The sequence below is a fragment of the Pteronotus mesoamericanus genome, unplaced genomic scaffold (assembly GCF_021234165.1).
Source record: "Pteronotus mesoamericanus isolate MK-2021 breed Mesoamerican mustached bat unplaced genomic scaffold, CSHL_Meso_final contig_78, whole genome shotgun sequence".
NCBI classification, from domain to species: domain Eukaryota; kingdom Metazoa; phylum Chordata; class Mammalia; order Chiroptera; family Mormoopidae; genus Pteronotus; species Pteronotus mesoamericanus.
The window spans coordinates 26,469,632-26,490,847 of NW_026555258.1; the positions used below are offsets into that span (position 1 = coordinate 26,469,632).

The 21,216-nt window shown below is 41.4% G+C and overlaps 1 protein-coding gene across 1 annotated transcript; it reads right to left on the reverse strand.

The window, feature by feature from the left end:
- Positions 1–2,245: 2,245 nt before the first annotated feature.
- On the reverse strand, positions 2,246–10,627 carry MSANTD3 (Myb/SANT DNA binding domain containing 3). Its single transcript, XM_054584608.1, has 2 exons — positions 10,198–10,627; positions 2,246–2,813 (listed from the first exon to the last, which is right to left on the reverse strand). Exons 1-2 carry the CDS (start codon positions 10,613–10,615, stop codon positions 2,404–2,406), a joined length of 828 nt encoding a protein of 275 aa, XP_054440583.1. The 5' UTR covers positions 10,616–10,627; the 3' UTR covers positions 2,246–2,403.
- Positions 10,628–21,216: the final 10,589 nt, after the last annotated feature.

A 21,216-nucleotide genomic window follows, 5' to 3' on the forward strand; every position in this document is an offset into this window, starting at 1 on the left:
AAATGAGACGCATTTGTGAAGTCTACCCCAGTGGTTGTCAATCCCAATTATGTATCATAATTCCCTGAAAAGATGCCAAAAACTGTAGCGGACCAGGCCCCAACCCAGGTCAACTGGATCAGAATCCTCTGGGAGCAGGACCCAGTGGGATTAATCATTTATTAAATACTGTTTCTACCACATAGCCAACGTTGAAAACTACTGTTGGAAACTCATAAATGCCACTAACAGTAGAACAAGGTGCTTCAGGCCGCTTGCTTAATTATCCTTGATTTGTTCAGTTAAGAATTTAGTTTGATGCTTTTATAGTTCCATTATGTGGGCGAGCACTTGTTTGTGTTCTACATTGTTGTTTGTACCCTTAAGTGGCTGATTCTTAGCGAATAATACCCAGCACAATGCTGTACACAAAAATGTACCTAACTTTTTTTTTTCCAGAAAACAGCTAAGGGTCCTCTAAAACCTCGCTACCAAGAAGTGTGGTGACCAGACATGCAGAACTGGCATAACCTGGGAGCTTGTGAGAAATGTAAAATCTCAGGTCCATCTCCAGAATCTGTGTCTTAACAAGATTTCCAGATGGATGGATAGGTGAAGCAAAGGCAAATTTTTCTCACTGCACACCTGTTCCCGAGGGGGCCGGACAGCATGGAAAGTCAATCCTGTCTCCCCTAAACCATTGGCATTTGGAACTTCATCCAGATGCTTCCTCACTAAAAGGTCCATTTGGTAAAAGCTTAAGTTAAAAACACAGATCCTTACAGAAGGATCTTTACTTTCAAAGAAGCCGGCTCTTCACAGGGTTCCTATATACAACCAGTTCCTCTAAGAGATTTATAATATGATAATGTACACAACAAATTGTTGGCCATTTGTTTTTTGCAGTGCTTAAATAACAAGTATATGTGTACCTTACTGAACAGTCCCTAAGACCCAAATTCCAAAATTGTGAAGGAGGGAAGCTTAGCCAATGCTGTAAACTACTGACCCGTGCCATTGGACAATTACAGAGTTAGCAGTACCCATTCAGGACTATGTGGACCACACTACAGTCAAGGAGTTGTAGCAAATTCTGAACATTATCTTGACCAACTCCCTTGTTTTATGGAAAGGAAAGACCACAGCCAAGGATTAAAAGATATCCAAGGTCAGAGAGCACTTAAGACAGAACCGAACTCAGAATTCAGGCCCCGACTCCTAAGTCCTACACTCCCTGTATAGCTTCTGCCATATCTATTCCTCCTTCACCACCACATGGCCTTGAAATTTCATTCTCAGAAACTGCTGACCGGCTTTGGCACTTAAGTGTCCCTTCACTTCTGCCAGCTACTGCTATGCCCAACTTCTAGGGCTGTTTTTAACACTAGGCTACAGGAGAAGCTATATCACAGCTCAACCAAAATATCCATCTATCAATCCATATTTCCAAATATATTGGTAATGGATTCTTAAAAAAAGCCCAACGCTCACTGCGTAATGTAAACTATATAGCATTACTGTCAGCTAGCACTCGGGGCATGGTGAGGGAAGGATCCCCCGGTGGCTAAAGGTTAAAAACAAGGGCAGCCATTAACTCAGTAGTACAAAGTAGGGAGGAAACTACAGAGGGAAGGCCAAGCCTGGAGCACAGCGGGGAGGCAGCACCTTTAAAGAACATACACAGTGTGACTATAAAATTGCAAGTCTTTTCTTTTAATAAAACAAACATGACAGAATGAAGAAATCTAAATGAACATTTCTCCCTCAGAGTAGCTACATCCTTCGTTCCAAAAGAGCTACCTTTGTTGGCGACATGATTTGAATACCTCTTTGGGGAAACACCTGAAAAGGCAGTTTAGGAGCCACATGAGAAAATATCCTTCCCAATGCTGGGCTGTTTAAAATCAGAAAGTCCACACTCAGCAGATGCCACCAAAAAAATGAACACGGCACTACAGCTCTCATGGAGGTTCCCAAAGACCTCTGCCAAGGGCTGAGTGACAGCTTCGCCACTGGAGAAACGGGACAGCCACGCTCGATGGGAGGGCGTTCATTTGGGTAGAAAAGTTCTGCTGTCTATTTAAAAAAAAAAAGAAATCAGCCACACTCCTTTATAGCCACACTTGCATTTGATTAAAAAAACAAAACAAAACAACACTCACACATGGTTCTTGTATGACTTCTAATTAGGAGACATTACATTCAGAATTATAGCACTCATAATGATAATTTTCAGAAGACTCTAACAGCTTCTTTGCCGTGTAAGAAGGTGCAACTGTTCACCTGAATGTATTCTTAAATAAGTGACTACTACCACTCTAAGTTTCCTAATTGTAGCTCTGTTACAGGTTACTGACCGCAAGTTCATGTTCCAGACATTCTTTGCCAACACAGATTAATCACAAGGGAGCCACCCCCACAGTCTTAGGGTGAATTGGGAAAGGGCCGGTTAAATGAGGAAACAGGCCATTCCTTGGTAAAAGTTTGTAGTTTTCTTTCCCAATACATCTTCTTTTTATTGAGAACTTCCATTTTTATCCTGTGTTCCTCCTCTGCCATCTCACACTCTCGCTCTATCTGCTGGATTTTGGCCACATGCACCTCATTCATTTGTATCAGCTGCAGTTGTAAGATGGACATTTGTTGATGGTGTTCTTCCTCATGCATCTTTTTTAAAGCACCTTCCTGAGAGGTTTTGCTCCTGTAGTTTTTATTGGCTGTTATTCTGACAGCTGAACACGAGGGTTCAGGTTGAGAGGTCCCCTCACACACTGGAAAATGTATGAACTCTTTCTCATCATCGCACAGTTCTCTATTTGAAACAGCAAATGATTCTGAAAAACAGTAGCAGAAAACATATGTTCAAGGATTTTACAGGCAGAGAGTCAATCATCCTACTTCAATGACAGGGTCCCCCATTACAGGATGTATCCGAAATGGCATCTGCTTTGGCCTGCATGTCTACAGGTGCCCTTGCCACACCTGACTTTTTTTCAACCCATAAATCCGAAGCAATTTTCCCTTAAGAAGTCATGATAAAGCATTTCCTCATGTCATTGCTAGAACTGCAGACGGGAACAGTGGTCAGAGACTCCGTTTATCAAGAACCAACGACCTTGCTATGTTGATATAGGTTCTAAACTGAAGTGTGCGTGGCCCCGAAAGAGCGGAAGACCGTAGTGCGAGGCCAACCGTGGGTCTCCAGATGACGTTCTCCCTCAGTCGCATCTCCCTTTCTCACTCTCATCCGGCCATGAACACAGGTGCCTCAGCCACACGGGGCCATTGCTCTATTTCCTGGTCCCTACCCTTCCCCGGATGATTATCTCACAAATGTTCCTCCTTGAAAAATGAGTCTACCCTCCCCGGCTTAACTTCCTCAGCATGCTATTTCTCTTCAGTCTCCTGCCTCTGGCTGTTACTTCTAACACTGCCATCTGGGGGTAAATAGATCCAAAGACACTTGTGAATGTCCCTCTTATGTAACCTCTCCCTGGCACTTGTGATACTTTCTGAATTTTTTGTCTCTCGATTTGTTTCTGAACCATCACCCTCTCCTAAATTTTCTGCAGCTTCCTCTCCGATTGCTTCTTTTCCAGTTTCTTTTTGGGACTCAGACTCTTGCTCCACCTCTTACCTTTCAATATTCCCCTGAGGTTCTTCTCTGTGACTGTTTTCAATCCACCCTAAGCCACCCTCATAATCTGGATCTAACCCTCCTTTATCTTTCTTGCCTTCCTCTTCAAAATACCCTGCATACCTTTCAACCCTACCACAAACTACTCACATTCTTAAAGACCATGCTTTTTTTCATAATTCTGACTCACTGTTCCTTCAGCCTGGCCTTAACTATCTGTCCCCCCAACTCACTCAAACACACACTCCTGCTCCAACCTCCCTCTTTCAACCTCTCCCCTAACTGTGACTTCATTCAGGATCAATGCCACTTGCTCTGTGAAACCTCAGCTCTCTCCTTTCCCTACACTCACTATTCTGTAACTACACTTAACACATACAGGCTGAGGCAAATGTAGGCTTACAGTCAATCGTGTGGAAAGTAATACAACAATTAATAAATAATAATATAAGAATAAACTATGTTTTGTGTACTCACACCTGTAAACCTACGTTTGTCCCGCCCTGCACTAGTGTTGTTTTGGGACCATGCCTTATTCATTTCTTTTATCCTTGGGACCAATGACTTTGCCTGGTATGCAGTGGATGCCTGGTAAATATTTACTGGCTGGAGCCTTGAACAAAAAGGGAAAAGGGCATATGGATACAAAATGATGCCCTTTTTGGTGGTGCCACGTTTACACCATTATTTTTATAGGACAATAACATTAGTATCAATTAGGGAGTTTCAATAAGGAAATCACTAACTCGTCCATCCCATGGAGTCTTCTAGCTATGACTCCAAGGCTTTCTTGGGAAGCTTTATACTTCAAATAATGAGAATTGTCTCCTTGGAGAAAAATACTATCAATTTATTCACAAGAGTTGGTTACATTATTGTGTCCACTCCATTATTCCAGAAGATGGGATGCTGGGAATGTTAATGGCTACTGGGGGAACATAACTCCCAATCTTGTTAACATAAGGAAAGCGGCTACTGTTTATGATTTCACTCCAAAGGGTTATGTAACAAGCATAACTAGTCCCTAATGAAGGTGAAAGAAAAGGTAAAAATCTTACTTCTCAAAGAGAAGGTTAAAAAAGAGTATTTCTATATCATCCAGAGATAATGAAGTGTCTCCCTAGGAATCCTCCCCAACTCCAATGGCTCTGGCCTCTACTAGATATCCCTCCTTCATGCCGCCAACACCTCTTGAGCTTACATCTGCCAGAGCACTTGTGAACGCTGGCACTTTAACTACCTCCCTTTCGGGTCTCTGAATACTTTGAAGACAGGGACTAGCTCTTATTCCTCCTCATAAAGAAGCCAGCACAGGGCCTGGTACCCTGCTGGGCTTGTAGGAAATGCGTGGGGGATGAACTGGCTGCAGAGGTTCCCATCCCTCCCAACACAGCGCAGCTAGGGAGAAAGAGCAGTGTGTTCCGAGTGGCCAGCCCTGGCTCGGGACCAAGGAATGGAAAGCACTTAGCACTAAGAATAGGGTCCCTCAGATGTGAATTGTAAAGAGGATTACCTCATCTGTTCCCTTTCTAGTCCTAGATCTGAAAGTGCCTTTTCTGAAGACTGGACACATTAAATATTTTTTGGTACCTTTAGCCTCTTTTCTCTTTGATTTCATTCCAGAGGCTATGCCTGAGTTCATGCCCTCACTATTGCACCTCTCTCCCAATATCTAAATGCTCGTTTTTATCTCAACAATTCTAGGCTTTAAGGACATGATGATGATGATAATGACAATGATGATGATGATGGCGACATCAGCTTCTATTTTACAGGCATTACCTCATTTAATCCTTACAACGATCCTCTGAATGATGTATTATTATAGAAAACCAAGCACAACATCCAAAGCCATTTGGCTAGTTGAAAGAACCGGCATTCCCAGCCAAGTCCTCATCATTGCAAAATCAAAGCTCACCTATTACAACAGCTAGCCTCTCACTACCTCACTTGCTCAGCTGATCACTTCTGTGTCTTAAAATGCAGCCTCCAGGTTGTATCCACTAGAAAACCATCTATTATTAAGAGTATGGATGCATATTCTGAATTTCGATCTCCAAAATTCTCTCTAGAGCTATGAACATAAAGACAGTATGTTCATGTCCGGGAGCACAGAAATGACTATACGTTAAAACTATTCATTTTAGTTTAAATGTGTGCTAACATACATTTCTTAAATTTAAAAAGCCAAGCCTCTTGAGAAGCTCTGGCAGAAGCTGGGGCTTAAACCTAGAGAAGCCCGATGGAGTAGTTAATTAACTTTCACACAAATATTAGCTCCAAAGAATGGAAGCTAGGGTTCAGATGGTTAGAATCTTCTCTTAACTGGAAAAAGACTAGCCTGGGAATGGCAACTTGCTACACACACACACACACACACACACACACACACACCCATGTAATCTCTCTCCCACACACATGTCAATGTGCCACACACACACACACACACACACACACACACACACAACCCCCCCCCATTGTAATCTCTCTCCCAGGTAAAACAAAGCCACCCCAAAAGAAAACAATGCAATCTTGTGCAAAATGGATATGAAGGCCTAAGGGCTTTCCTGGGACAGGAGAACACAGTCAAGGGAGTGTTCTTTCATTTGGGCAATTCGAGTAAATTTAATATCAGCAGGAAAAGCCTACTCTGGCAGTAAAAGAATGGGAAGGAAACTGTTCAGGCCAAACCCCAGCTCTTCTCAATAGAACAAAAGAAATGGGACTGACTGGGAGAACGAATAAATAAGATGTGGTAGCTGTACTATGTGGAATACTGTGCATCCTCTAAGAGGAACAAATCAGACTTACATGCCACAATGGGAGTGGATCCTAAAAACATTACTCTAAGTGAAAAAAGGCAAGAAAATGATATCTATAGCACAATTTTTAATCTATGTATATTAAAAACACATGCACGCAAAACAGCAATGCATGCTTTCAAGAACATGTTAGAGAATATACAACCATATTAGAATGATTAAGGGATAGGAGAAGAAAATGAAAGTGCTGAATGGGGATAAAAAGGGAATAAATACATGGGTAATACAAAAAGGTGGCTTTTCAAAGACCAGTGATGCCAGTGTGCCATGACTGGCAGTATAACCCAGTCCCCTGTACTTGAGTTCTCACCCCAAAAGAATAGGGTTGGATTATATAGTGGTAGTAGTGGAATTTATTAAGGAATGTTTGTGTTCATTATAGCTTTGAGTACTCACATTTACATTATTCAAATACAGCTTTATAGTAAATAACAGCATATGAAATTAAATATAAGTTCTCCTAAGATATTTAAATACTACCTGAAAGCTTAGTTTACTTAAATATATTTGCTATTTAGTCATCATCATGTCCTGACCACTTCCAGCAAATTTTGTGTTCTCCCTTTGTTCATTCTGCAAACCTGTTCCCCAAAGATAACCTCATTTATCTTGAAATGGAAGAAAAGTGTCAAAACCAAATGATCACATATCATAATTCTGCAGAATATAAAGTGTTTTAATATATCTAAGGGGGAAATATGTTTTTTAATAAAATTCCTGACTGTTAAACTTTCATTTTAAAACACCAACATTCAAATACAGATGTACATTTCAAGAAAGTCATTGACAAAGCTAATAATACCTAGGGTACAGTGATCAAGATGACAAAGTTGCAATCATCTCACACAAAAAAAAAATTGTTGGAGGGAGGCCTCTAGTGGAATACTGGCTAACAAATCCCAACAATTGTCTGAGTACCTAATTCTATAACATGTACCCTGTAATGTGTTAGAACAGTGCTATCCTATAGAAATATAATATGAGCTACAGACGTCATTTTACATTTTCATATGCCCCACTGAAGACATAAAAAAGTGAAACTAATAGTAAAATGTTTTTAAATCCCATATTTCTAAAGTATTACCATTTCCACATGTAATCAATATTAAAAATATTAGTAAGAGATTTTGCATTCTTCTTTTTGGTACTAATCCTTCAAGATTCAGTGTGTTTATTTATTTGGTCTACCCTCATTTCAAGGGTTTACTAGCCTGATGGGTCTCGTGGCCACTGTATTGGACAATAGTGTTACAGATACTAATGGAAGTAAAACACACTCATAACAGAGACTCCATGTGTCAAAATACACATGACGTAATGAGAGCCACAACCCTATTGCAGGTTTTCAACCTTTTTCCCACCAGGACCCAGAAGGAATGATTGACAATTTCAGCTTTCTTTTCATTTCCTGAAAGCAAATTAAATACAAAACAAGTGGAGTAACCCCAAAGCTGTTTCAATGTATAGAAAGAGTTCTAGTACCTTATCTACTAGCGTTAACAGATTCCTTTGGACACATTCCCCAACTGACAAAGCACCATGGTCCCCCATCTCCCCCCAGATATGACCTGGAGACAGGAACAGGTAGCATCTGGCTATACTTTCATAATCACCAGCAGAAAGAGAAGTCTCGTGTGTCATATATGTACACACACCCAATTTAATATCCTTCCCTTTTACAAGTTAGTGTCTAGCAAATGTTACTACAGGAAGGACACTGTGAATCCGTATTTATTCCCTTCTTGCTGGAACTTTATAAATTGTGCTTATGAATACATGAATTAATATCATTTCCTCCAAAAAGGGAGAGAAAAACACTTATGGGAGGAACTTTCTAGATCCTACCCTAGATTTTGAAAATGGGAAAATAAGACTGTCCTCTTAGAATAACCCTATGATGTCAATACACAATCATACAGATCAAAGATTCGCAAAGTAAGCTAACAGCAGTCCACACCAGCATCTTCCTTGGCAACATCTCTCAGGGAACATAGCAATTTGAAAAGCAGCTCTGCTGATTCACCTCCCTCGCTTCCTCCCCCAGCACCAGCCCCTTCGCTACCTCACAGGGACTGAAAACCTCCAAAGCCAGCAAGATAGAGAGTAACTGGCTGAAGCTACAAATACCTCCAAAACAAGGACACTGTCTACTAGCAGTGGGTCCCCTCTCCATAGAAGCAGCAATGAGAAGGGGCAAGACAGAGAGTTGGCAGCATCCACATAACACACTGTTTGCTGGAAGGTACTGTGACTTAGGACTCAAGAATCAAAATTCAGACACAGGGTTCCTACCCTGGAAAATGATGCATGATGTTCATGACATTAGCCACTATGGTTGCCCAACTGGCTCCCTGGACTTAGCCTTGGTCAAATGATCACCAAGCAAAATTTCTATGTAATTTAGGTTCCCAGGATAATCTGCCTACAGGAAAAAAAAAATGTGCTAATCAAAATGTTATTCAGTTCACTTGGTTATTTATCTTTTTCATTCTACACAGGTAACATCTGTGACTTTTAATTAACCAGTCCCTCAGAGCTCAATCTACTCTTGGGACACTCATAAGTGAATTTCTCATCCTGCAAAACAAAAATCACATTTTCCTTGGCAAATACTTGCTGGGTCCTTAGAGAACCTTCTGAGCAGCCTTCTGGCCTTTCCAGGAACTATGAAGTGTATCTTCTGCAAATTACAACGGCTCTTTATATAAACTGGCCATTCTTATCTTAAAAGAGGCAGAAATTATTGGCCATGTATCTATATGCATTTCCCCACCCTCCTCCTGCCTGGAGACATTTCAATAGCCCCTTAAACCCAACCTCTTAAAGCTATGACATACTAGCATTACTTCCTTGATTATATGCCCATCTTTTCCTTCTGTAAGAGTTCTATATAACGTTTTTCTCTTTTCTAATGAAAGTATATTAAAACTAAAAACATTTTTTCCAGAATTTCTCAAGTCCCCTCAGGTGCCACAAACCAAAACTGTACATCACAACACTATGATGGGTGGAAATGCTGGTTTGTAATATGGGTAAATGCTAAAATGGGCATTAGCTCTATTAGTCTCAAAACTTTTCTTAAGTCTGAAATAGTTCACTATTTTAATGTGGCCTTTTGAATGACTTTTTCTTTATGTAGCTTTTTGAATGCAGTGCTTTGTACATTATAGGTCCTCAAAAAACTTTTTTTGGGGGGAAAAAAAAGCTTGAATGAAATAAATCTTGTTTCAAACAAGTCCACTCTAATATATTTGAGATAGCTCAAGATAAGCAACTAAAGTACTTCATTAATGACAACTGCATTAATGTAGCCCCTTAGCTTTCCTTATTCTTCAGTAATAGAGCTAAGAGAGCTCTCTTTAAAGAGATAGCACAAGGATATTAACAAGTACTTTTTCTTTTATGTACTATGTGACGTGAATGTCCCATGCAATCCAGAAATTTTGAATTGGGAAAGTCAAGTTTGATATGAAAGTTTCTCTCTCTTTTTTTCTTATACATGTGCTTTTTTAAAAAAAGATTTTATTCATTTATTTTTAGAGAGGGGAAGAGAAAGATCAATGCGTGGTTGCTTCGCGCGCGCCCCCTACTGGGCACCTGGCCTGCAAACTCAGGCATCTGCCCTGACAGGGACTCAAACTGTCCACCCTTTGGATGAAAATTTCTTTTTTATAAAGTCCCTTAGAACTAGGATTTTACAACTCAAACGTGGAACAGGTACCCAGTGAGAGCATGCAAGCCGGGCTCAAGAGCCGATACCTGGGGCAGCAGCGTCAGGGTGGTATTCGGCCTCCTCCTCCGGGGGGCTCTGCAGGAAGTAGAGCTGCTCAGGCAGCATGCTGGCGATCTTCTCCTTCCCCAGGACATGCGTGCTCAGCAGGGGGCTGACACTGCGCTTCACTTTCTCTCTCCTTTCATGGGCCATAATTTTTTTGGTCCGAGCCTTGATGTTCTCCCAGCACTTCTTCAGCTGTTTGAAATCCCGCAGTGACACGCTTGGCTGAGAGTTGTATTCGTGGGCGAGTGCCTGCCAGGTCCGTTGCTTGAGGGCAATAGTTCGCGCATCACTTTTCTTACATTCCAGCACATACTTGTACTTTTCTACTAAAGCAAGCAGGATGCTCTTTTCCAATTCTGAGAAGTATTTGGCAGGTTTTATAATTTCGTTGTTTTGCATTTTCCACTCTATTTCTCCTGGCCGTTAGCTATCCTGTAAAAGGAAATGTGAAACAATAATTAGAAACTCCAGCGATAAAAATGTCAGCAAATCATTTACAGGTAATCCCTGACTTGATTCCCTTGTCTGAAATACAGTAGTACTTTCTTTTCTGTTAATGTTGACTTATGAGAGTCTCGGGAAAACAGAAATCTCCTAGGAAGGGGGTTTTATTTCAAAGGAGATGTTCAAGTAGGTCCTTTGTTGTAGGTCTTGGCAAAAAAAGAAAAGTCGAACATCTTCTGTGGAATTTCAGTGTGGAACTCTGATTTGTTTATTTCTGCTTCATGTTAGGAAACGGATTATTCCCCAAATTCAGAATGTTAGGGTAGCTTTTCAACTAAACAGCTTTCTTAAAGTTTTGTCGTCACAGCTAAAGACAGAGAGGCCACTGTGCAACCAAATATACCAAATAATGGTAACACTATCGAGACTTCAGAACCACCAAGAAATCACCCCAAAACACCTGACATTTCCGTCACTGGGTCTGTGGGCTTGGATACGTCCATGCTCCTGGAGGAACCTCAGTTTCTTCATCTTTAAAATGAGGGTTTGGAGTCTGTGATCCTTAAGGTCTAAAAGTCACTTTTAAAAGTGTGCAATCCTATGAAAATCACTTATATAATTCCAGAGGTGAAAGGGCCTGGGATTGAGCCCAACACCTTACTTTACTTTCTTTTTTTTTCCCTGGGCATTTCATACAAATGGAATAATACAACATGACATCTTTTGTGACTGGCTTCTTTCACGTAGCATTTTGTATTCATGGTCTATCTACCCTTTAGCACATATCAATACTTCATTCCTTTTTATTACCAAATGATATTCCATTTTATGGATGTAGCACATTCTATATTTATTCATTAATGAATTTTTATTAATATATAATTGATATATAACATATCAGTTTCAGGTGTACAACATAATGATTCAATACACTGGGTTGGCCAACAAGCTTAGTTTTTTTTCTGTATGATGGCTCTAGTAGTGCTTAGTTGTCTTTAACTTCATTTGAAACAATTTCGTTTGATTTTATTGTGACAGCTGTCACAAAGTGTGCATTTAAAAAAAAAACAACTTATCAGCCCTGACTGGTGTGGCTCAGTGTACTGAGTGCTAGCCTGAGAACCGAAAGGCCACCGGTTTGATTCCTAGTCAGGGCACATGCCTGGGTTGTGGGCTGGATCCCCAGCTGGGGGTGTGAGAGGGGCAACCGATGTATCTTGCACATCGATGTTTCTCACCTTCTCTTTCTCCCTCCCTTCCCCTCTCTCTAAAAATAAATCAAATATTTTTTTTAAAAATCAAAATTGGTGAATTTTTGTGTAGCCATTTTAATATTGAAGATGAAAGAAAATACACATTTTCGGCATATTATGCTTTATTATTTCAAGAAAGGTAAAAATGCAACTGAAACACAAAGAAAAGATTTGATTTCTGCCGTATATGGAGAAGGTGCTGTGACTGATGAAACATGTCAAGAGTGGTATGTGAAATTCTTGGTACTATTGCTATTTTGGCCACTTATTTGCTATGGGACTGTCTTATGCATTGAAAGATGTTTAGCAGCACCTCGGGCCTCTCCCCACTAGAAGTCAATAGTGGGAGATAGCCAACATACTCAAAATACCCAAATCAATAAAGTTATTGGTGAAAATGAATGATGTGTCTTTTATTTTACAGGAAAGAAACCATGAACTTTTTGGCCAACCCAGTATATATAGCAAATCACCACAGTAAGTCTAGTTAACTTCCATCAAGCCACACAGCAACAATTTTTTTTCTTGTAATGAGAACTTTTAAGATCTCTCTTATCAACTTTCAAATAACCAATACAGTATTACTAACTATAGTCACTATGCTGTTACATTACATGCCTAGGACTTATCTATTTTATAGCTGGAAGTTTGTACCTTTGACCATCTTCACCCATTTTGCTCACCCTCCGCCTTCCGCCTCTGGCAACCACCAATCCGTTCTCTGTATCTATGAGTTGTTTGTTTGGTTTTTTTAAAGATTCCACATATAAGTGAAATCATATGGTATTTGTCTTTCTCTGACTTATTTCACTTAGTATAATGCCCTCAAGGGCAAGCCACGTTGCCACAAATGGCAGAATTTCCTTATTTTTTGAGGCTGAATAATAGTTTATTTTTTATAAATCACATATATTGTATATATTATATATGTGTGTGTGATATATAAGAGGTCTTTCCAGGAAGAGTCCATCCATTGTTAATATAATGAGAATGGTTTGCACAACCTTGATGTAACCTGGCAGCCAAGGAGAGTGGACTGGAATGCACATGTGTGATCAATAATGACTTCACTGTACTAGTCAGTGGGGGCGGTAGACGGCATTGTGTAAGTATGTGTATTGTGTGGCTGCCGCATTCAAAATGACTAAATGACTGAGCAAGTACAGAGCAATGAATCTGCATCAAATTTTGAGTTACACTTGAACATTCCTCTGTAGAAACTATTTGGATGATTCAGAAGGCCGCAGCTATGGGCAACTGGTGACTGGCAGCTTCATCACCCCAATGCGCCTGTTCATGCATCATGTCTTGTGCAGAGTTTTTGCAAAACATCAAATGACGCAGGTAACTCAGCCTCACTATAGCCCAGATATGGCACCCTGAGACTTTTGGCTTTTCCCAAAACTAAAATCACTTTTGAAAAGGAAAAGATTTCAGACCATTGATGAGATTCAGAAAAATACCACAGGGCAGCTGGTGGTGACTGGGTGAACCGTGTGATGTCCCAAGGCACCTACTTTGAAGGAGACTGAGGCATCATTATCCTATGTGCAGTGTTTCTTGTATCTTGTATCTTCTTCAATAAAGGTCTCTATTTTTCATATTACATGACTGGATACCTTCTAGACAGACCTCGTATATATTACATGTACCACATTTTCTTTATCCCTCTTTTCAGTTGAGGGAGCTAAAGGCCAGCAAAGTGAACTGTATTGCCCAATATCACAAAGATGGTAACTGGAGAAGTCAAGAACCTGGACTGTCCTAATAGTCTGGTATCCTTTCTTTCCCTTAACATAGCAAATAGCCATTTTTTATTATGCATATTCCTTCAAAGTCTTTGTTAACATAGGAGAAATAAGAGTTATCAATTATACATTTAAACATTCAAAATGGTATTACATGTTCTCCATTATTATTATTAAAGTCTACATACCTTTTCATTTTAATAAAAATTATATATATTTAACACACACAAATTTGATTTGATATACATATACATAACAAAATGATTCCTACATTCAGGATAATCAACATATTTCCTCACATAGTTATCTTTTTACATGTGATGAGAGCACCTGAAATCCACTCTCTTAGCTTGTATTGAATATTGGATATAGTCAATAGGGTGTTATTAACTAGAGTCATCATGCCTGTGTATCAGCCCTCTAAACTTATTTATCCTACATAAGTGCAACGTTGTACCCTTTGTCCAACATCTCCCCATTCCCCCCACCCCCCACCCCCAGTCCCTGGTAAGCACTCCTCTATTCTCTGCTTCTATGAGTTTGAAGAATCTGGTACTCTTAGTATCACTTCACAACTATCTCTTGGGTGCCTCCGTATAACCACGACCCCCTTCGGTCATCATGCCATCCTCCCCAGTGCAGAGCCAGCATCTTTCACACAACAGGTGCTTAGTAAATGTCTTATTCTGCTGAAATCCTGTGTGTGTTTCGACCTCACGCTTTTCTCCCATCTTTTAATTCCAGGAAGCTCCCTACAAAATTAATCTCTCAAACACATCATGGCAAGAATGTTGCTAAGCAGCAATGAAAGCAGCAATAAGGCAAGCATAGTATGTTTCTGTCCGTGGGAAGGGCCAACGTGCCCCGGTCCTCTGCTCACCAAGCCTCTGATTTTTCAGAGGAACAGAAAAGCATCAAGACTGATGACATGGTCCATTTAAAACTGGTGAACACATATCAAAAGAATTAGAAACTAACTTGAAAGGAGTCCCATTGGCCAAAAATGGGGCATCCGCACATCAACAAGGGTGAAGAGAACACAAAGATGCATTAAATTATTCTCTTGACCTTTGCGCATTGTTTGAAAAGTTCCATAACAAAAAGTCAGGGAGGAAAAACGGCTGTGGCCTTTAAATGTATGGTACACTAATTTAAAGTCACATTTTTACAAGCCAGCCATTCACATACTGTGCCTGGGGAAGAGTTACTGTAGAAGTGAATACCTGAAACCTATTAAGACCTGAGCCTGGAGGGGACTTGGCCAGATCAGAGAGCCTTGAGATTGAGGCCATGCAGTGCGGGCTTTACCTGACGGTAGCAGAAGCTGGCCAGGGTCTCCCACTATGCACCACCTCCTCCCAAAAGAGAAGGTTAGATGAAGGACTAACGTGATCCGTGTCCCACATACCAGGTACCCTGTCTCACGTTCATCCTGGGCACGTCTGGTATCAGAAAACATGAGATTTAGATACACGGCAACAGGAGTTTGGCCCTGTGGCCCTGGGCAAAACTAAATGAAAGGAAATTTATCTTTGGGGATGTGCCCCTGTACCCCTCAATTCCCAGGCCTTCAATCATATTGCTCTGCTCTTCCTACAATGATCTAATCCAGGCACCTTCTTCCCTAAAGATTCAAAATTTTGTCTTCATCAATACTGCTGTTTCCTGTGAATCAGTGTTCCCCAAACTGAAATTTATTAACACATATCCCCTTTAATATATCTCTTCTGTATCATCTCTATCCACCAAGATGTTCATGACTAACTTTACTTTCTGTAGCTTTTATTATGAAATCAGTAGATATATTGAATGGTCTTAAGTTACACAGTTCCCAGAGCAGATTCTGATCTGATCTCCCATCCCAACTCCTCTGCCCCAGGACATATCCCCACTCTCTTTTTCTAAATTTTTAAAAATGTATTTATTTTTAGAGAGGGGGGAAGGAAGGGAGAAAGAGGGGGAGAGAAATATTGATGTGTTAGAGAAACATAGATTGCTTGCCGCTCGCATGCTCCCAACTGGGGACCCAGCCCGCAACCCAGGCATGTGCCCTGGCTGGGAATTGAACCAGTGAACTTTTGGTTCACAGGATGGTGCTCAACCCACTGAGCCACACCAGCCAGGGTGCCCCCGCTCTTTTTAAAAATCACTTATAAGGACTGAGAATCTCATTCACAACTGAAAAAGAGATTGTTCCCTGTTTTGTTCCATTATAGGTAATGCTATTTTATATATTTCATAAATATATAACATATTTTATAACGTTATATATTTATATTTTATATATATAAATTTTTTTCTATCTTTGGTTATTTCTTCAAGATAAATTCCTGAGGAGGAATGGTTGATACAAAAGATGCAAACACTTAAGACTTTTGTTACATCACCATCTGTCTTCCAGAAATGGGTACCAATTTACATTCCTACTAATAGCATATAAGCATGTCTTACCTCCCCATTTCATTTACCCTTGCTGTTAACATATTTAAAAATCTGTGCCAACTGTGGAGGTGAAAAATGTCTTGTTTAATGATATATGAATTCCAGCTCTCAGGAAGCCACGCTCTGACTGAACAAAGTCCCTGTTATACTTGGTGTAATTCAAACTGCATGGAATTAGTTCCAAGTAATTTAATAATTGTCTCACAATTGTGCAGTACCTCTAGCTGCCACCAGGTGGTGGTGAGCTCACAGGGAGTCGAAATTCACAAAAGACCTTGCCCTAAGTGTGGCCAGTTCAGTCTCTAATAATTACAATCATACCAGCAGATAAGTTTTTAAGGTTTATTTCATTCTCATTCGCGAAAGAGGGGGAGGGAGAGAGAGAAAGAGAAACACGGATCAGCTGCCTCCTGCACACACCCCAAGCAGAGATCGAGCCAGCCACCCAGGCATGCGCCCTGACCAGGAGCGGAACAGGTGACAGCGAGGCAACCAATTGAGCCATGCTGGCTAGGGCAACAGCAGATAACTTTTATTGAGCCTTATATGGCGGGTCAGACACTACACTAAGTGTTTAATATACAGGATATCATTTAATCCTTCCCAAAATAGCTCCTGAGAGCATCATTTGTTACACTACAATATTTTCTGCTAAAAAAAAACAAACATAACAAAACTTTATTAAAGTACCAGAAGAAATTATACAACTGTTCTCAAAAGCAAATGCTCAGATTTACCAACACCTGGGGGCCATTAATGGCCTATTAACTAAACTGTTATTTAATCACTAGCTAAGTAAATCCAGAGTTACCAATTTACTTTGCTTAATTTTGCAGAACAGCAGGCCTCCCTGGGCCATGTGGTTGTACTCTGCAGGGCTATAAAGGGATTCTGGTGTGAGCCAGTGTACCCCAAAGGCCCCCATGGATTCCCAGAAACCTCAGAAGTAGGCTGTTTTTCCCTGCTAACCAATTATTATTCCTGTTTCCCAGATCAGAAAAGTGGGGCTCAGAGACTTGCCGATGGTCACATTACTATTAGGTAGAGGGATTCCAACCCAGGTCTTACTCCAATGCCCTGCTGCCCTCCACTGTGCTTAGCTCTCTTCTTTCAGATCTAGTGGCAGCCTCTTGTGCCTTTGCTCAAATGACATGTCAAATTACAGAGCAATCTAACTATCATCAGGGAAAGGTCCCAGGGTAGAGCAACTTAGGGAGCACCGTGCCTGCTTCTGCCTCGCTCCATTCTGTGGCTCTTCCTCTCCCCGCCCTTCCCCATCACCTCCTCCCTTGATGTCTCAAACCTAGGGCTCTGAGCCCCCGACTCCCCATTCCCACCAGGTGTACCTCTCTCACTCCAGCCAGAGTTCTGAAACAATTTCTGCTGTTGATCTGATATGAACACATGTTTGAAAAGTGACTGTAAGAGAATCTGGAGCTTTAAAATGGTCCCCCCTCAAGGGAACGCTGACAGGGTGCTTGAGCGCCTGGCGGACAGTCTTAAGGAAACAAGCACGTCCCAAAGGGATCTCCAGGAAAAGCTTACTAATAGAAACCTCGAGGCTAGAAAGCACATTCTAACTTAAAACTGTTCAGTATTGTCCATCACTGGTTATAGATGACAATATAACAAGCCTTCCCTGCTGTGTCAGCTTTTATGAGAAAGACTAGCGTTACCTGTCCCCGAACCTGCTCTGTACAGATCACTTTTTTTGTCTGCAGTTCTGCTAGACAGAGTGCTACCCATTCCCGTGCATAGTTGTACTCCAACAAGCAGCCCAGTAACCCTCATACCATGGGCCTCCAGCAAGCATTCAATGAATGAATATATTCTGATATAGGAGTAAAACTGCCTGCTAGGCACAAAATGAGTATCATGCATGATAAAACAGTCAGTACACTAAAAACGGCACTAAAGTAAAAATGGTCAAACACCATAGCAAAATCCAAATGCAATGAAGTTTACCCTTGGGCTAAGCAAAGAACCATAGATAGAACTAAATAAAATAGCCCAGTTCCAGTATGATAAAAGCACCTAAAGGAAAGAATAAGCACACTTGCCAAAACACTTAACATTGACTAAACTACCAGAAGATTGTAATTAGTTCATTTAACAACCACCTAATATAAAAATCCATCGAACGTTTAAAACCCCCCAAAATTCATATGTTGAAGCTCTAATTCCCACCCATAATGGCTGTATTTGGAGATTGGACCTGTAAGGAAGTAATTAAGGTTAAATGAGGTCATAAGGCTGGTTGGAGATTAGTGCTCTTATAAGAAGAGACACCAGAGAGCTTGCTCTCCCGCCAGCCATCCCCAGGGCTCAGAAAAAGGGCACGTGGGCACACAGAGAGCACACAGCCACCTACAAGCCAAGAGACGAGGCCTCAGAACAACACGTACCTTGCACGCACCTTGATCATGGAGTTCCCAGACTCCAAAACTGTGAGAAATACATTTCTGTTGTTTAAGCCACCTGGTCCGTGGTATTTTGTTATGGCAGCCCAAACTGACTGATACACCATCTAATGATATTTTAAGTCCATGAAGAGTGAAACTAAGTCCCAAAATTTGAACAAAGACTGAGGAACTTGGCCAGATTTTACTTCTACTTCCCTTTCTGGAAAAGGGATTTCTTCGAAGTGAACACCCAGCGTAGGAGCCAGGGTTGAATACCTGTGGCGCCGATACCTCGGACAGATGCCAGGGCTTTCATGCACTACTGCTTTTAAGCTGAAGTGAAATGAACCAAAGAACTGGATGCAGAAAACCTGGGCTCAAATCCCAACTTCAGCACTCACCTAGCTATGTTACTCTGGGCAAGCCCGTTAACCTGCAATTCTTCACGGGGAAAATGAGATTAATACCCCCTACTCTGCCTTGGTCCCTCTGCACTGATGTCCTGCAATGGGAGTAGAGAACAAGCATAGACTAGAGTTTCAAAAACTTAGTTCTTTCCATCCTTCCCATGCACATTCAACTGCCTACATTTGGGCAATTATCTTGAGTTTCATTTCAAAAATAATTGCTTTCCTCTTCTTCTCACCAGAAGCAGGAGACACAGATAGGCATTTTTGTAGATATGATGGGATGTGAAAACACAAAATACACTATCCAGAAAAAGGCTGGCAACACAATACATGGTAGACTACCAGTTGTTTACCACCGGGATTGCGTGGCTGGCAGGAGCCGCTGTCCAGCAGCACAAGCAGATCACTAGCCCAGGAAAAGAGCAAAATTCAAAATCCCAAGTACAGTTTCTAGTTAGTGAACATTGCTTTCGCACCATCACAAAGTCAAAAAAAAATCCTAAGTCAAACCTTTTAAGTTGGGAACCATCTGTATACGCAAGTGCTTACTGGCTCTTTTATTTCGTAAGCACACAATTCAACAAATTTATAATAAACTCCTGCCAGAGGCTCAGTACTCTCCTAAAATATGTGGGAGACACAAAGACAAGCGGAACCCTGTAGTCTGGAAGGAGCGCTGGCATGCATAAGCCGGTAACTAAAACGACAGGCACGCTGGAACAGACGTCGTAGTGGAGGACAAAGTGTGTTGGGTGTCAAGAGGAGGGAAGAAGTCATTTGCGTTCTTGATGACAAGAGGACATTTGAACTAGACCTTTAGGGATGTATAGGATGTGACCAGAGGGAGTTGAAGGAGATCACTGAGATAAATAATTGAGAACAAAGGGCCTGGACTCTGAGTGGTGCTGATGTCCGTGAACAGGAGGCTGGGCACACCAGGGACTGTTTCAAAGCAAGAAATGACCAGGACATGTGTGTCCACACTAGGGTGAGGGAACAAGAGAAAGCAGAGGCAAAGAGAACACACGAGGATGAACCGAGCGCCAAATGTGCAGGCACCAGAGAGAGGAGTATTCCTTAAGATCGAGGCGCTCCTAGTCTAATGAAGACATAACACAACACAGGGGCTTGTGGAGGAGCTGGTGACAAGCAGTGACAGAGATATGGCCAGGGCCACTACTCCAGGACTGGGGAGATCTAGAATAAGAAACTTCATTCCTATTAGAATAGGTTGGCATTAGTATTAGCACTGCACAGAATGGGACCAAGGCCTTGGAAAAGATTGAAAAAGGAAAGTATACAAAAATAGTGGTTAAGTGGCAGGAAGCTTGGCAACATGTCATGGGTGATCAATTTGCTCTAAAGGGATGAAAGACTACTTCCTGTCTTGGACCATTGACTCCACCTCCTGACTCAGCATCCCCTAAATAATGTTTTTGGGAGCAACACAGATATTAGGATGCTAAAACTAAAAAGAGACCTCAGTCCAATCCTCTCACTTTACAGGTGAGGAAACTGAGGCTCAAGGCAAAACAGGAGGCTTCCCCAGGCCCTAGTAACAGAGGAGGGCCTAAAAGTGAAGCTTCATTGCTTAAGTTAGCGCCGGCCTTCACATCTCCTCTTTGGAAGCCTCTCACTATCAGCATGCTCTTCTGCGAGGTACCCTCAAGCCTTTCCCCCACCATCCCATTAGAAAACTCAAGGGCACTGTTCTCAAGTCCGACACTCATTTTGTGACATTAAGCAAGTCCGCTTTCTTCCCTGTCAACTTCTCATCTCGAAGCTGTAACGTTAAAGGGAACGTTCTCTAAAGTCCCATCTGCAGCAGGCAGTCCATGTTAGCACCACCACAGCCCTGGCTTTTCTGCTGCCTAATTTCCACTTCTATGCCGAATGTGCGCAGACGGCATTTTCTGATTATTTATGAGGCCAGCGGAGCTGCTAGCCAATGAAAGAGGACACTGCAACAGAATAAAGTGATCTCAGCACTTCAGACTATTTAAGGTCCGTACGCAGGTTTAACTCTGCTGGTTACCTCGTTCCAGGTGAAATGATTACAGCAGGTGATTAGCTCGCCTGTTCACTAGCCACGCCAGCTCCTTGAAGAGTGCCTGGTACACAGTAGGCACTCAATAAATATTTGTGGGATATACGTTAAAACGAACCTGCTTGACATTTGTATGTTTTACCAATTATATGGAGATGTTCTGCTATCTTAAATGTCTCCTTTTATAAAGGATTTATCGTAACAAAAAGTTCCTGGCTTCTTCTTGTAAATACTACTACAGTGTATGCCAGATT